Below are 14,856 nucleotides of genomic sequence, written 5' to 3'. Positions count from 1 at the left end.
GAAAATGTGTTGCTTATTATCGGTGTTGCCCACCAGAGAGAAACGAAAGCAAACCAAAGCTACTGAGCCCTTTGCCTTGACTCTCTTCCTTCCAGTACATCTCACAGGCACTAAATATGCCTGTGGGGGAGGCGGCTGTGGCGCCTGCACAGTGATGCTCTCGAGGTACAACCCCAAGACCAAGAAGATCCAGTATCCTTTGTAGTAGTGTGGCCTTGCTCTGGGCACATCTGGGAAGGGAAGAGAGCCTCCAGGCAGAGACTACCTCCAAGTTTCTCCCACGGATGTTCTTCCCGGAAGAACCTAACTGTCCTCATGCTGAGCTCTTAGGGCTCTCCTCCCTATTGCCACAAAATGAATGGGACTTTCCAGTGTGCGTGTCAGGTAAAAACAGAATGGCAAGCAAGTGCTAGTCTCGGTGGGAGATTTTGTTCTTCGTCATGTGCTAAGAAGAATTACTGGCCCCCAAGAGCTGATTCTGCTGCAGAACTGAGCAAGTATCACTTTGACCTAGAATGGCTTTCTTGACCTAGAATGGGAAATAAACAATGGGGAGTGAGGATCTCTGAGAGGTCTCACATGAAAGTCTTCCTCATTTTTGTTTTATAGTTTTAGTTTTACAGTTTGTAGTTTTATAGCTAGTCTTCTCTGTGCTTAGGAAAGTAACATCCTGTGATTTTTTTTTTAGACTAAAATAACTGTGAGTTATGTCGCCCACTTCCCAGGATTCCAATATGTTCTCCTTACATAATCCCATTGCAGTCACTACCCAGCAACAGCCTGCCTGGTGCCTATCTGCTCTCTGCACGGGGCTGCTGTCACCACCGTGGAAGGTGTAGGAAGCATCAAAACCAGAATTCATCCTGTGCAGGTAAGAAATCACATGACTGAAGGCAGGAACTAGAATGGGCATCCCCTATAAGACTGGTATGCTCCCCTCAAGTCACCAAACTTGAAATCCTTTATGTTTTCAATTTCGGTTTTGTAAGGTTCCATGCTTCATAACTGGGGGTCTTTTCAGATATTCTTTCATTTATTTTGATGTATCATAACTTCAAGAGATCTTCTCAGTCCTGTCTCTATATTTGCCCTAAACTAAAATAATTGTCTAGTCTGACAAGAGAATAAAAGCAAACAAGAAATCACAAAACAACCCTCACATTTCAAACTCATTGAACTCTGACAGCAAAGCCAGTTATGTGTAGGAACCCGTCCAGTGCCCTCCAAAAGTCTGACATGTAACGTCATACTGGCTACAACAAAACACAGCTGGCTTAGCAAGGCATTGCTAAAGTTTGCTAAAGAAATGACAATGTTACATTAATATACCAGAATAGGAACTTCTACTTTGAGTGAGTTTTAAAGGCAGAACATAGAAGCATAGAAAGAACATAGAACATAGAGAAAACCAGGAAGAAGGGGACTAAGAGTTCAAGACCAACCTGAGCTGCATATCAAAATCCTGTCTCAGGGCTGGGGATATAGCCTAGTGGCAAGAGTGCCTGCCTCGGATACACGAGGCCCTAGGTTCGATTCCCCAGCACCACATATACAGAAAACGGCCAGAAGCGGCGCTGTGGCTCAAGTGGCAGAGTGCTAGCCTTGAGCAAAAAGAAGCCAGGGACAGTGCTCAGGCCCTGAGTCCAAGGCCCAGGACTGGCAAAAAAAAAAAAAAAAAAAAAAATCCTGTCTCAAAAGACGGGGAGAGGGAGCTGGGAATAGGTTTGATTCCTCAGTACCACATAGACAGAAAAAGCCAGAAGGGGTGCTGTGGCTCAAATGGTAGAGTGCTAGCCTTGAGCAAAAGGAAGCCAGGGCCCTGAGGCCAGGACTGGCAAAAAAAATAAAAATAAAAATGACAGACAGGAGAAGAGAGAGACAGAGAGGGAGAGAGAAAGAGAGAGAGAGAACGCTGAGGGAGAGAGGGTAGGAGGGAAAAGATAATCTTTTTCTCTTGAGACTGTTCCTCTTAGCAGGTTAGAATAGCTACTCCTTACCTTTGATTGACACTTGTTAAAAACGTTATGACTGTCTTCTCTTTACCATCTTAACCTGCACTTGGATTATCACTGTAACTACATATATACTTCCTGCTCAACTTGTCTGATTAGTTCCTCTCAAATCTTGTTAGTAAAAGCTAGAATGTTCCCTATGCCCTGGAGCAGGCTTTTCCTGTTGCTTTGGCTTGTAATAAAGAGCTCATTGTAAAATTTGCAGAGATTCTCAAGTTAGTCTTTAAACGTATCTGTTGTTAGAATTAAACTATATCTATTTATAATTCTTTAATGGATTAAATTATGTCAGCCACAGTAGCAGTAGTATTTGTACAAGTTGGAAATGAGGATCTTAACCAGGGTTTTTGCCCCCACTTCAGAGACCAGCTGTTAACTCCACCAGCACATTAACACCTAGCTTTATGTGGAGGAGCCCAATAATACTAAGCAGCACTTCCTAATTTCCAAAGCATTTATATAGATGATGTCATTTTATCCATCAAAAATTCTATAGTCTAATATTCTAGAGTATAGATGCAGATTAAAATAACTTGCCAAAATACTAAATGATGTGTGCACATTCATTCCTTCATAACCATTGCTACACTAATTTTTAAAATGAAGAAAAGTCAAGCAGATCATCCAAAGTGAAATAACAAACCAGCCACAGGAAGAACCAAACGTCACCAGAAAATGACTCCAAGGTTTTTTTGTTGTTGATTAATTCCTCTAAATTATCTTTCCCATTTCACAGGGAAGGAAATCAGAATGTATAGAGAAGTATCTTAATCCCTCTAGTCTTTCTTGGGGGCCAAAATAATATAAGTCTTCCAGGCACTGATGGCTTACAATTGTAATCCTCACTACTCAGGAGGCTGAGATCTGAGGATCAAATTTCAAGGCCAGCCAGGGCACAAAAGTCTGTGAGACTTTTATCTCCAATTAACCGGCCAAAAAAAGTCAGAAGTGGAGCTATGGTTCAAGTGGTAGAGTGCATGCCAAGCAAGAGCATAAAGCCCTGAGTTCAAGTCCCAGGGCCAGCATACCACACACACACACACACACACACACACACACACACACACACACACACACACTATGCGTCGGATTTCCAAAACTAAAGTGTTGTGCAAAGCTTAAGTTTCCTATGTTGTGCTGCTAGTTGGTGTGCAAAGCAGGGAGGCAAGTGGCCTTAAGTATAGAGAGTATATGGTTGTCTCCTAGGAACGACTTGCCAAGTGTCATGGCACACAGTGTGGATTCTGCAGCCCGGGAATGGTGATGTCCATCTACACACTGCTCAGGAACCACCCAGAGCCTACACCTGAACAGATCACCGAAGCTCTTGGAGGTGAGCCTCCTCAGCCCTGTGCAGCCAGCCTGGGTGGAAGGAATACAGGGATCTGGAAAGCCTCCACCCCTCTCAGCTCATGATGAAAGAGCTGTGTGGATGACTCCTTGGTACCTGTCTGTAGCAAGGCTTTCCCTCAATGGCCTGTCTTCATTTTAGCAGCAATGATGATAGGACTTGGGGCAATATTAGTTCCCTTACAAAGCCTTCCCTTTTCCTGGCCCTTTGTCTCCCTGCAAAGACACTTCAGTGGGTTTTTTTTTTTTTTTTTTTTTGCCAGTCCTGGGCCTTGGACTCAGGGCTTGAGCACTGTCCCTGGCTTCTTCCCGCTCAAGGCTAGCACTCTGCCACTTGAGCCACAGCGCCACTTCTGGCCGTTTTCTGCATATGTGGTGCATGGGGAATCGAACCTAGGGCCTCATGTATCCGAGGCAGGCACTCTTGCCACTAGGCCATATCCCCAGCCCCTCAGTGGGTTTTTTTGAAAGCTATCACCACAACCTTGTCCAAAGGTGGAAATTCAGATCAGGTGAAAGAACATTTTGCTGTTGGGTTCTTAATCTGTTAGTGTCATCCATTAACATTATTTACTAAAATTAATTTTGCAGAGAAAAGACTTTCAGATACTTTACACTTATGTCCTGGCTGATCATTGCATTACAGTCAGGGAGATCATAAATAATAATCTGTTCTCATAAGCAAATTTAGTGAATGATTCAATGTCTTATAGACATTTCTGTGTCTATCGATTTTGTTTGTTTTTGCCCATCCTAGGTTTGAACTCTAGGCTTAGGCACTGTCCTTGAGCAACTTTTGCTCTAGGCTAGCACTCTATCACTTGAACCACACCACCACTTCAGTGTGTGTGTGTGTGTGTGTGTGTGAGTGTGTGTGTGTGTGTGTGTATGTGTGACTAATTGGAGATAAGAGTCTCACAGACTTTGCTGTCTGGGCTGGCTTCAACCTGCAATCCTCAGACCTCAATCTCTTGAGTAGTTGGGATTATAGGCATGAACTACCAGTGCCTGGCTAAGCTAAGCAAATTTAAGTGGAAAAAAAATATATATATACAATTTTCTATCCAAAGGAAGCCATGTTAATAATGTTTTCCATGACCCCCTTAGCTAGTTTCAAGACAACTCACCACTAGTTATTAGAGGCAAACTTTTAATTCAGACTCTAAATATTATGGAAAAACTCTCTACCTCTCTATGAAGAAATCTGGAAAGGAACTCAAAAGTATTGTGAAAAGCTGCAAAATAAAGCTAAGTAAAAATTCAACTTAAGTATTTGTGGAACTGGCAAATACGTATCCTCTAACACTTTCCTTTATTACTCAACAACTTCACTCAAAAATTTTTTTAGTTTCTGACTAAGTACTATTCAAATTTTAGTCAAACCCAAGTGGATGGAGGAATTGATCATCTTTTCTCAGTGAAGTAATGAGCAATTAATGAGATATCTTTATGGCTTGCTTGTCTGATTATATACAGAGAGCCTTAGGTACAAATTTTATTTCCTCCAAGATTCTGTGCCTAAAATTCATATAACAATCACCAAGAAAGAGATGGTATTGTTGAGTTCAGCAGCTTGAGACAGATAACGGTATTCTAGATGTAGATAACTTGAAGCGTGTATGTTAGCTGTAGGCTATTTACTTGTAATCTTTCTAGACTTAAAAATATTGGCCACATTGACAACTTCTATGTTTATATTCTAATAACAAGCAGTCATATAAAATAAAGTTCAAAGAAATGTGTTCATGGTAGGCCCACAAATTCTCAAATGGGCAGCTGGTATAAGCCTCTGCTTTGTGTTAAGTAGTCTCTCCTTTTCACGGGTAATTGTTTATTTCTAGCTATTTTTCTTACAATTAGAAGAAAGTAGTAAGGAGACATTGTCCTTCTTTGGTAGATCTTTAGTAGAGTTTGTAGACTCAGCGCTGATGACAACAAAAACCTGGTACTGTCTCACACAAGCCTTTAATGTTCGTTTTATCAGAGAAGGCATTCATTGCCTCTGGAACACTTCGTTTTCTTATCTTGTAGTTAGGTTCTAGAAATTTCAGCTTCTTCCCTGAACTCTCAGGAGGAATGAGAGTTCATGGAGTCTGTCACCATTTCTGTGTCTAGTTTCCTCCTAACCTTCACATGGGAATAAAAAGGAAAGAGCATGCCCACAGCCCAGTGCTCCAAAGGACTCAGGGTCAATGGTTCCACGCAACACTTTCCTTGCAGGTGTTCCAACCTGCCCAAACCTCATATACATATGGCTTCGGAAATTGCTTAACTAAAGTTGAACAAAACCATTTGAAATATACTGCATAATATAAAAGTGATTTTCCAAAACACCCACCCAAAAACGACAAGGAGCAACTCACATATAATTCTGCCACCATCAGGCAACCACACTTACTACTTCCATACATCCGTCTATCTCTTTTCTGCATAGGTTTTGTTTAGTTTAAATACTTGCAACTATTATTATATGCAATTTTTATTACAAGAACAATTTGGAGCTGAGAATGTGACTTAGTGGTAGAGTGCTTGCCTAGCATTCATGAAAGCCTGGGTTTGATTCCTCAGCACCATATAAACAGAAAAAGCCAGAAGTGGTGCTGTGGCTCAATAGGTAGAGTGCTAGCCTTGAGCAAAAAGAAGCCAGGGACAGTGCTCAGGCCCTGATTTCCAAACCCTCAGGACTTGCCAAAAACAAGACAAAACAAGGAACAATTTTAACAGTATAGCATAAGAAATTTTTCTATCATTAAATTCTCTTCATAAATATCATTCATAGTGGCTACAAAATTGGAATACACTTTTTTAAAAATGCTGGTTTTCCTCATCTTTTCTGCCAGACTTAGGCAATGTTGTTGGGCCAAAACATTTCCAGCTACTTATTAAATAACATAGTCTATGTTCAGTTTCTTTTAGTTCATAGTTTTAGAATTCTAGTCCATAATCTATTGGCTCAAGCCATAGAGTACTTGCCTGATAAGCACAGGATTCTGAGTTCAAACCCCAGTACCACAAAAAAAATCTGATTGCTAAGATAGTTATTCCACTAAAAGCATTAGGCACAGATATTTTATTTATTTCTATATTATTCCCTAAAACTTTATCCATTACCATTCAGGTAATTTGTGCCGATGTACTGGATACCGACCCATTGTGGAAAGTGGAAAAACGTTCTGTAAGGTAAGAAAAAAATTACCCACTCTGTTGACTATGTTAATAAATTTTTGTATGAAATAATTAGTGCTTTCAACAACCTCTAAAACAACCCTGTGATGCCCTTTCTAACTATCAAATGCTATTAAATGTCCACTGTTTATCATGTTTAAATCATATATAGTTTATCTCTTTATATCTATATGTTTACATCTAAATGTTTATCTGTTTATATCTCTAAACTTGTCACTTTCCTAAGGCATATATAATTTAGTCCATAACTTCAATAACTGAGTATTCTATTGAAGAAAATGAAGTGCAGAAACAATAAAAGCACAATAGAAGGCAAGATATTAATAGCTCAATATATCCTGTACACATGCATACAAATTTCAAAGGAACAGGAACTAAAAAGAATGAAAGGGTAGAAAGAGAAAAGACAGGTAACTTGGCTGAGAAAGGAAGTTTTGAGCTTAGTCCTAAAAGAATGTGTAGAAATGAATCTGGATAGAGGTAACAGAAATTTCTAAGTAGAGAGAAGAAATTGATGTGACTGAGATATTGAAAAGTAATCTTTGGGGTGAAACAATGTAAACTTAAAGCTAATAAGAAATGTGCACTCATTGTCTATTCCCAAACCAGGACTAATACAATGAGAACAATATTTCTGAAGGAAATTTCTTGATACCCACCTGGAAAAAGGGCAAACCTGGAGAGGCATGGTGGGAAGTGAAAATACATATAGATTGATGCAGGCAGTGTGCCATGTATCCTACAGTGGTGTAGCATACACAAAACATACAGATAGCTTTTGAGAAAGAGACTTCTGGGCTTATAACCAGCAGACAATGAATAGTCAGAAATGATCTAAACTGTCTTCAAAGATAAGAAACTGAGGAACCACATAAAGACAAAGGAAATTGAAAAAAATGATTTATGGCATGGGGGTCATTTGGAAATGAATTATTTGGGGGTAGTTAAATGTCAAAATATTAGTATAATGTTTTCCCAGGAGCCATTTTATGCTAAAATTAGATATAATTTTTATTTATCAAAAGCAATTCAGGTATACCAATTCATTTCTATAAGTGATATAAAATCATTAAAGAATATATTTTTGTGCCATTATTGAAAATTTTTTAAAAGGTTATTTAGCATAATTCATCTGAGTTTATTTATTTTTTCTTTATTGTCAAAGTGAAGTAGAGAGGGGTTACAGTTTCATATGTAAGGCAGTGAGTACATTTCTTACCCAACTTGTTACCTCCTCCCTCATTTTCCCCTGCCTCCTCCCTCCCCCTCTCCCTCTTCCCCCCATGAGTTGTACAGTCGCTTACACCAAATGGCTTTGTAAGTATTGCTTTTGAAATGGTTTGTCATTTTATCCTTTGTCTCTCCGTTTTCAAGAGGTTTTACAAAGTGGAAGCTAGTTTATTTTAATTCTTGACTAAGATGCTATTTATCTTGGATCATATATAGTCAATAGTCTACCATTTTTGATCTGTAGAAACAGTAGTTTCTTCATAGGACTCAAACTAATACTAGAAGATAATTTTCAGTAGGCATACATCAATGAAAAGATATAGACAAAAATTATGACTGAGGATGTAGCTCATTGGTAGCATGCCTGCCTGGTATGTCCTGAATTGAAAACTCAGCCCTGCAAGAAATAAGAAAACAAAGGTATTATCAAAAGTACATACTTTTCTTCTCTTATTTTGGGCTCCACATTATAGCTTTAGATCTTTTATTGTGCCTAGCCACAGCATTGTTACAAAATCTAAATTTTAATTCTTATGAGGAGAAAATTCCAGCTATCTCTTCTACAGTAGTTTCCATGCATCAGATACTCTACAGAGATTTTGTCATACTTAATCTAAGCAGTGTGTCTGGGATGGGTCTTATTATTCTAATTTAACAAGCTCAACCTGGCTTCTGAGGGGAAGAGCAGGAGTTAGAGCCAGGTCACCTTGGCCTTCTATATGATCTGTATTTGGAGACATACAGCATCTCCACACTGCCACTCACCCTGCGCAGGATTTCACGCTAAAAGAGACAAACAAGGATAGTCAGTCTCCTTTTCTGCCTACGGCTGGTGCTCTATCACTTAAAACACAGGTTCCCTTCTAGCTTTTTGCTTGTTAACTGGAGATAAGAGTCTCTTGTATTTGTCTGCTTAGGCTGGCTTCAAATGGAAATCCTCAGATCTCAGCCTCCCAAGTAGCTAGGATTACAGCATGAGTCATTAGTGCTCTGTTTGCATATAGAAAATCTAAGATGTAGTTTTTCTTCCCAGAACTTTACTAAATATATATGCTGTCTCATCATTATGATAAAGAGAGACAATCTGGGAAATAGAGAGGTAGCTCAGTGGTAGAGCACTGGCCTAATATGTACAAGGCCCTTGTTCAATCCCCAGTTCCACAAGGAAAATGGAGAGGGAGAGAGAGAAGCAATCTATTTGGATTGATTGGCACATTCTCACTGTACTACTGTGTGTAGTTTCTGCTGGCTGACCCCACCCGCTCCAATCTCCTTTGTCTTTCTAGGACACTAGAGTGACACTGTTGGCAAGCCTGAACCATGAGCATAGTTGCACATTCCCTCTAATTTTCTCTAATTATTCAGTTTTGGAATAGCACATTACCAGAATACTCAGGTGGGTATTTGAAGAACCAGCCAAGGAAACTGATTTGAGCTCTATTGCTTCCTAAGGAATCAACTCTTTGTCAACTGAAAGGATCAGGAAAATGTTGCATGGATCAAGATAAAGAATCTCTGGTGAGCAGACAGGAAAAAGTAAGTATCCGATTTTCTAGTAATTTCTAAAACTCACTAACATGAATCTGAATGCATTCATACTTTTTAAAAATCTCATTAGTAATAACATGCAAATGAAGTGAATTCTGGTTATCAAAAGCTTCATAGAGCTCCACAGATGGGGGGGACTATGGCCTCCACAAGGGCGGTACACAGGCTGCTTTTGAACAGCAGAATTGCAACTCTGTGCCTTAGTCTGGGTCTGCCAGCTCCACAACAAACAGTAAGGGGGACCAAACCAGCAGTGTACCTTCATGCTCAGTTCAACATGCAAATAATGCATGAGACTCACTGTAAAAGTCAAAGCACAGTTCTGACACTGTAGAAAACAACTCAAAGCCCAATAAATGTGCTATAGAAGATAGAAGCTACCCCACCACTCTAGGAGGGCATGGAAATTTTCACCCTGGGGCTCTGGCACCTCACTTTGTCTCAGGGGTGTCAGAGGGGAAAAAGTCTTGATTCTGAAGTCTCATAATGAATGATTCCTATATCCTTCTCCATAAGTCTGAAGTTCCTTTTCTGTTTTGTTTTGTTGAGATATGTACCAAACTGTATAATGAAGCTGAATTCCAGCCCTTGGATCCATCCCAGGAGCCAATATTCCCTCCTGAACTGATAGTAAGATCCTTGACTTTGGTTGTTTCATAACACTGTGTGCTAATTCAGCTTCTTGGGGTATGCTATGGGATTACTGAGCTGTAGGCATTAAAAATTGGAACAGTGTCCACTGAGATAATGGATCCATATCTAGTGACTTGCTCCACTCTCCTAGAGATCTGAGGATGGAAGTGTGGTGATGACTGGACTTCAGGGGCTAGTGATATGGCCTAGTGGCAAAAGTGCTTGCCTCATATACATGAAGCCCTGGGTTCAATTCCCCAGCACCACATATATAGAAAATGACCAGAAGTGGCATTGTGGCTCAAGTGGCAGAGTGCTAGCCTTGAGCAAAAAGAAGCCAGGGACAGTGCTCAGGCCCTGAGTCCAAGGCCCAGGACTGGCAAAATAAATAAATAAATAAATAATAAAAAAAATGACTGGACTTCAGAGACACTTTGGTTAAATCCCATCAGCTAAAGATTTTGAGTCAGAATATAGATGACTCACCCAAGGTCACACAGCTACCCAAGGTCCTACTTGTAAGCCCAGTAAAGTAGGAATCAAGTGATATTTACAATCATGGAATCACAATGTTCTTACTTTTAACTTCTAGGTCAACACAGTAGGGAGAACGTGAATAGAAAAAGTACACCCTATTCCATTGTCATATCCCAGAGAGACAAGGAGAGGAGAGAGATGATTCTGATGGTATCTCAGAAGCTCTCAGTCCCCTGGGCCTCTCAGAATCTGAGAAGTTGAGCATTTTAAGTATGACTAGTATTCTAAAAGTATGTATAAACTGAATGCCAGTAGTTCATACTTCGGATCTGAGAATCATGGTTCAAAGCCACTCTTAGCAGGAAAGTCCATGAGACTCAAATTGTGGCTCAAATTGTAGAGAATTAGCCTTGAGCAGAAAAACAGGAACAGTGTCCAGATCCTGAATTCAAGCCCCAGGACTGGCACACAAAAAAAATGTATATAAAAACAGATTCACATAGATAGATATAGACATATACAGTAGTGTAAAAAAATCCTCCATTTATACTCTACTTGTTGAATGATTTAATGGATGTTTTGCAAGACAAGTTATACCTATAAGCCATTTTTGTTGTAATCCCCACAGATGGGTCCCCTCTGAGTCACTACATGACATAACTGTAAACAAGAAGCCTGGCATTTTAATTCCAGACTAAGAAACTTTCTTCACACACCAGCTTCACAAACACAAAGAGAGTTTGTGCTAGTATTTATACAGTCCACTCTTTCCTGGCCCATAAAAGTGAATCTCGTCAGAAAGCTACAATGACTAGCAGACTACCCAGACACTCAAGGCAGAGGCTACACTCATGGCTTCTTCAAAAACCTTCCTTGAAATCACATTGGCTTGATTTCTCTACAGAGAATGGCAGAAGATCCAAATAAAAGAAGACTGACATTCCAAGGTGAAAGGACTACCTGGATTACCCCTGTGACCTTGGATGACCTTCTAGAGCTGACAGCCAGTTTCCCTAAAGCTCCACTCATCATGGGGAACACTACAGTGGGTAGGTGGTCATTACACATTTTATATTCATTTAGATTAGGGAATCTAAACATTCATGTCTCTTCTTAGACTCTTCATTTTTATTAATATTTATGGTCCTTTACAAGGCTTTGTAGTTTCCTTTTGCAAATAAGTTGTATACATTATGGTTTTCACTCTAGCTTATCAGTGAGTAACTTCTATTATATCTGTTGTCTTCTTTTTCTAATTACCTTATGTGATCTTCCCCCTTAAGGACCCAACATGAAATTTGAAGATGAATTTCATCCAGTTTTTCTATCTCCACTTGGGCTTCCAGAACTGTATTTTGTAAACACCACAGATGATGGTAAGCATTTTGTTTTTTCCAGTAACACATGACCACTGACTGTTGAGGGCCTTTAGTCATCTATGAGATGCTTTGGGAGATTTTTGAACATTTCATAAATCTGACTTCATTTATTCGTTCAAAGTGATTGACTGGTCACCTACTGTGTGTCCTCAGTGAGCATTTTCCAACTGACTCCCTCAGCTGCACCACTGAGTGGTGCTATCACTGATTATGATGTTGTCAGAGAGCCATAATAGTAAGAAGACACCATGTTGCACAGCCAGGTATGGAAAGGCAGTTGCTGACCAATAGGAATGGGTCTTGACACATTTTAACTTCTTAATTCACAAATTTTCTCATGCCTCACCCCACATCTACACATATGCACACCCACACATAACAAAACAAAAAAAAGGATAGATCAATCTTGGCCACGAGATTTGAAAAGCAACTACGAACAACCATCTTTTCTTATTTTTGTACTCTTTTCATAATTTACCTTCCTGACAAGTTGAATTTTATGACAGTCCTGGGGACAAGCAGAATGGGTAGCCTTGGGATTTCCATTATCCTACAGAAGATGCAGAACCACAGGGCCTAAGTAACCTCCCAACATCACACAGCTAATGTGAGGCCAAGACAAGAATCTACCTTTAGTCTCCTTAGTGCATATACAGCCAACTGAATAATGCTCTTTGAAAACATGTCCCCTCAGTCTCTGTTCATATCAAGAATATGAATAGATAATAGGCTATAGAAGCTAAAAAACAACATGAAACGGGATTCCCCAAAATGAATAAACAGGAATCAAGTGGATAATGTGTTATCCCCCATGATCTGCCTATCTTAAGGCAGTTGGTCCATTCACTTTTTGCCTGTTGGAAGGTTTCTATGAATGGATTCACGAGAAAAGACAGAGTAAGGGAAGTCAGCCAGATTGAGGAGAGGGTTCAAAGAAAGTTTAGGACGGTGTTTGGTTAGGGTATAGTGAGGATAAAATAAGATAGGGAGCTATAGAACCAGAACAATATTGCTCAACCTTTTCTTCATTGTCATCCCTCTAAGGAACAATAGACAATTTCTCTAACCAGCCACCCATAAAATTTTAATACCACAGGTAAACTGTGTGTTTTTATGTACAGGATGTGTATTGGTGATTTATACACAAAATAAGTTAAGACTTTTTTTCATTCTCTCAAGAAAAATCTGCCTGTTGCTGAAGGTGTATGACATCACTATTCAAATCTTACCCTGTGGGCATATCTTCAAATAAAACTGACCCAAGGAAGGGGCTGGTGTCTATATTATTAAAGTGATACACAGAGCAGTACTTCATAAGTCAGATAATGAGTACATTGCTTTCTTTAGACAAGGTCACCCCGTTCTTCACTATATTTTTGACAAAGGAGAAATAGGAAGAGATGAAGGTTGTTGGGGAAGAATGTCAAAAGGCAAGGGAAAATTTTCAAATCAATCCCCACTCATCTTTTTTTTAATGTTGAAAAAAAATTACAAGGCCAGGTATAGTGTCACATTCCTACAAATTGGAGGCTAGCTTGGGCTACATAGCAAAACCCTGTCTCAGAAACAAAAATATCTTACAAGATTACCAATGTATTATTTAATTGACTTATTCAGGGAAATTCAGTTAAGTTCCAAATTTCAGTTATCTTCAGTTGTAGTCTGCTAAAATCTCTGACATGTGTGACTGAGGGAGGGAACACTGGTTCTTAATATGCAAAGTTTGTGTTTGTTTTTGTCACTGTGTCAAAATACTTGGGAGAAAGAATTGAAAAGGAGGGCAAATTGGGGCTCAGTTTCAGAAGCTCCCATCCATAGCAGCAGAAAAGATGTGAAAGAGCAGAGCAGCTAACATGACAGCCAGGTCAGAGAGAGAAAGAAAGACGGACAGACAAAGCAAGGAGGAAGGAGGAAGGAAGAAGGAAAGGAGATGGAGGAAGAGAGAGGGAGGGAGACACAGAGAGATAAGCATATGTCTGCACTAGCCAGCTTTTTCTTTTCTCTCTTTTTATCCCATGCAGCGCCCTGATCTACAGTAGGTTCCACTCACATTCCCCTTAGGTAATTAATTGTTTCTGGAAATCTGTTCACAGACACATTAATCTCCTACACACTTCTCAATCCAATTAAGGTTACCAAAAAAAAAAAAAAAGTAAATTTCCAGAAATATCTCTCATTATATTTGATTGTTGCCATTCTAAATAAACATAGTAAGAGGAGATATTTAAGAAGACTATTCCATGCAACCTTATCTTGTTAAAGTTCACTTTAAACTTATGTTCCACTCTTGCTGTCAGGGGTGACAATAGGAGCAGGTTGCAGCCTGGCCCAGCTGAATGACATCTTACATTTCATTGTTTCGGAGCAACCACAGGAGAAGACCAAGACCCATCATGCTCTCCTGAAGCATCTGAGGACTCTTGCAGGGGCCCAGATTAGGAATATGGCTGTGAGTTCACTATTGTTTCATAAAACAAGCCACAGCTGTGGACAATCCTTCACTTCTGCTCATTTAGCAAATAACATTTTGAAAAGGTCTCTACAATATAAGTATGAGTGTGCGTATTTATGTGTGTCTGTTCAAAGTGATAGGTGTCACATTGTATGTGTGTTGAGTCCAAAGTGCCTTAACAAGACTCTCATACTAAAAAACAAAAGACTCTCAAATTGGAATCCATCGTGTGTGAATTTTATGATACTGGAGAAGCCATTTCATCTCTAAATCGTTGCCTCTTGATTTTGGAAATTAAGGGCAAACCAAACAGCGGACTGTCTCTAAGGTCCAATCCAGCTCAAAGGGCCATAGGGATGGTACAGATAGTGAGAGCCCACGCTTCCCAAATATTCGTAGCTTGTTTTCCTCTTAGACCTTCATACCAGGGTCAGTTACTAAACATGAGTTTCCCACATGTGCGTTCTTGGAGTCCACCAGCTATTTAGTTGTTTAGCTAATTGAGGTTTCATCACTACTTACCTGTTCCATCCAAGATGGATTTGGTATGGTTCCATTGGCAATACATTTCTCCTTGATTGTCTCTGGC

At 39.7% G+C, this 14,856-nt stretch overlaps 1 protein-coding gene across 1 annotated transcript in view; it reads left to right on the top strand.

The window, feature by feature from the left end:
* The window catches only part of LOC125350417 (aldehyde oxidase 4-like), a 133,317-nt gene that overhangs the window by 81,263 nt on the left and 37,198 nt on the right, over positions 1 to 14,856 (top strand). Inside the window, 9 exon segments of the mRNA XM_048345002.1 lie at positions 96 to 192; positions 763 to 871; positions 3,219 to 3,345; positions 6,481 to 6,542; positions 9,231 to 9,314; positions 9,876 to 9,956; positions 11,341 to 11,485; positions 11,720 to 11,812; positions 14,113 to 14,264. Of these exon segments, the coding sequence (XP_048200959.1) occupies positions 96 to 192; positions 763 to 871; positions 3,219 to 3,345; positions 6,481 to 6,542; positions 9,231 to 9,314; positions 9,876 to 9,956; positions 11,341 to 11,485; positions 11,720 to 11,812; positions 14,113 to 14,264 (950 nt within the window).

The sequence above is a fragment of the Perognathus longimembris genome, chromosome 4 (assembly GCF_023159225.1).
Source record: "Perognathus longimembris pacificus isolate PPM17 chromosome 4, ASM2315922v1, whole genome shotgun sequence".
Lineage (NCBI taxonomy): Eukaryota > Metazoa > Chordata > Mammalia > Rodentia > Heteromyidae > Perognathus > Perognathus longimembris.
This window is presented reverse-complemented; position numbering and strand designations above follow the sequence as displayed.